This window comes from Myotis davidii, unplaced genomic scaffold, assembly GCF_000327345.1.
Source record: "Myotis davidii unplaced genomic scaffold, ASM32734v1 scaffold753, whole genome shotgun sequence".
NCBI classification, from domain to species: Eukaryota; Metazoa; Chordata; class Mammalia; order Chiroptera; family Vespertilionidae; genus Myotis; species Myotis davidii.
In genome coordinates, this window is record NW_006286231.1 from 563,930 (window position 1) to 566,055 (window position 2,126).

At 51.8% G+C, this 2,126-nt stretch overlaps 1 protein-coding gene across 1 annotated transcript in view; it reads right to left on the reverse strand.

Annotated features, from left to right (window-relative positions):
- Positions 1-1,369, reverse strand: part of RND3 (Rho family GTPase 3) — a 19,113-nt gene extending 17,744 nt beyond the window's left edge. The window contains exons 1-2 of the mRNA XM_006757372.2: positions 931-1,369; positions 377-464 (exon numbers count right to left, since the gene is read on the reverse strand). Of these exons, the coding sequence (XP_006757435.1) occupies positions 377-464; positions 931-1,080 (238 nt within the window). The 5' untranslated portion in view covers positions 1,081-1,369. The remainder of the gene's footprint in view (positions 1-376; positions 465-930) is intronic.
- Positions 1,370-2,126: the final 757 nt, after the last annotated feature.

Below are 2,126 nucleotides of genomic sequence, written 5' to 3' on the forward strand. Positions count from 1 at the left end.
GGCAGAGTCCCGCGAGCCAACCGCTCCCTGGCCACCCGGCTACAAGCGGTCCCCGCCGCGGGGTCACCCTGCGGGCAACACAGCGCTCTCTTCTCCCCACTGCCATCCGCTCACCCCACCCAGAAGGGACAAAGTTATCACCCAGCAGGGACCTCGGGAATCCCTGCCCCAATCCCAAGGGAAGTCCCAATTTCTATAGAAACTGCATCACATCGGACACAAAAAGGGTTGAGAGGGCGAATTAAGGTCGCCTTAACCGAGGGGCGGCCGAACGCTGGCGGCGCGCGGTGGCGGGCGCGATACCCCAGACCCGCCACGCACCCGGGAGCGCGGCTGGAAACCCGCCCCGAGCACCACGCGGTCCGCTGACTCTTACCCGAAGTGTCCCACAGGCTCAATTCTATTCTTTGTGTGTCGATTTCAAAACTGGCCGTGTAATTCTCAAACACTGTAGGGACGTAATTCTGGACGAACAAAATGGACAGAAGAGTGCAAAGAGGTTATCTTAAAAGGCACGATGCCGCAAATACCCCCTCTGAAAAACTACCTCCGCAATTAAAAATAATATACCCGACACATCAGGTCACACGCCAAACAGGCAGGCCTTTTCCTAAACCCCTGCCTCCCCGCTCGCCCCACGCGGCTCCCCAAGACGTGAGGATCCAAATCTCCCAACCCCGGGTTCTGCACACATGACCGGACAAGTTTCTGAGCTCACAGCAGAATGTGCAGGCGCGTCCCAAACCCTAAAACGCTTCCTGCCCACTTTCCCTCTCCAGGCAGTCTAACCGGTGGGAGTAATAAGGGGTGGAAAAGACAGCTTTAAAAAAAAAATAGGGGAACAGGGAAAAGCAAAAAGGAAAACCCACCTGGAGACGGGGTACCCCGCGGGCCGCCCCCCTCCTCAAAGCCCCGGCCGGCCACACTCACCTCGGGGAAGCAGTCTTTGGCGAAGACGTGCAGCAGCGCGGTTTTCCCACACTGACTGTCTCCCACCACTACTATCTTGCATTTCACGTTCTGATTAGGATCCATGATAGATTTGCTGGATAATTTCTGGCTGGCTCTTCTCTCCTTCATTGATCTTGTCTTATTTTCTCTTAGAACAGGAATTTTCTCTTAAGAGGAAAATATATATATGTATTTCTCTCTATATAAAAAAGCAGATATAAAAATAAATCGCAAGGCTGGTGGGAATCCCTGAAGCGCGGCGCAGACAAGGAGAGCTGGAGGAGCAGGCTCGTTACTCCCCTCCAACAAGTTTTATGCTTGACTCCACACCGCGCTTCCCAAGTCCAATTCCGATCCGACTGCTTTGTTTCACGCTCTCTGCGCGGCTTTATATGCTCGGCCTTCCAATCCTCTTCTTTCTCAATGAGAGAAGGAAACTGATCCGCCTCCTCCCCTTTTATGGAGCCGGGGAGCGAGCGCTGTCTGGTTACTTGCGGACAACGTAAGCAGTGCGCCCTCTAGGGTGACCCTGCGGGATCTATTTCCAGACCGAGGCTCTGGGAGGACTTGAAGATTCCAAGGTCGCTTTGCTGATGGATGGGACTGTGCAAGTCCAGGAGGAGATGGAAAACTGAATCGGTGTGCATAGTGATTTTTACTAGCATTTTAAAAAACGTTTTAATAAGGACTGACCTACAGAAGATGCATGAAAGCAAAAGCATTTGTCTCCTAAATTAAGACACCCATATAAAACATAGGAGGCAAGTCCTGGGTGGGGAAGGGTTAAGTGGTTGTTTTTGTAGAGAAATGGTTTGTCATAGGTATACAGGCCATAAAACAGTAGCTAAGCCAGGTTATTCCAGATGTGGGAACTGGCTTGCCTGGGTCACAGGAATAGGCTGGCTTCTGAAACATGTCAGTTTCCGTCAATCAGGAGTAGTGCAAAGGGGAGGTGGGAGCAGAAAAGAAAGAAAATGGCGGATTGCTCATAAATGAGTAACAAAAGCCACTGGAAACACAACCCTACAGCACTGGGGACCCAAACATACAAAGTCAGCCATTGTCCACGTTGCAGTGAGGAGACTGGATAGGAGGGATTCAGATCCTGCCCTTTAACCCCTTTATCAATACTCACTCCCATCCCTGGAATTGAAGCACCCTAGGCTGAACCCAGA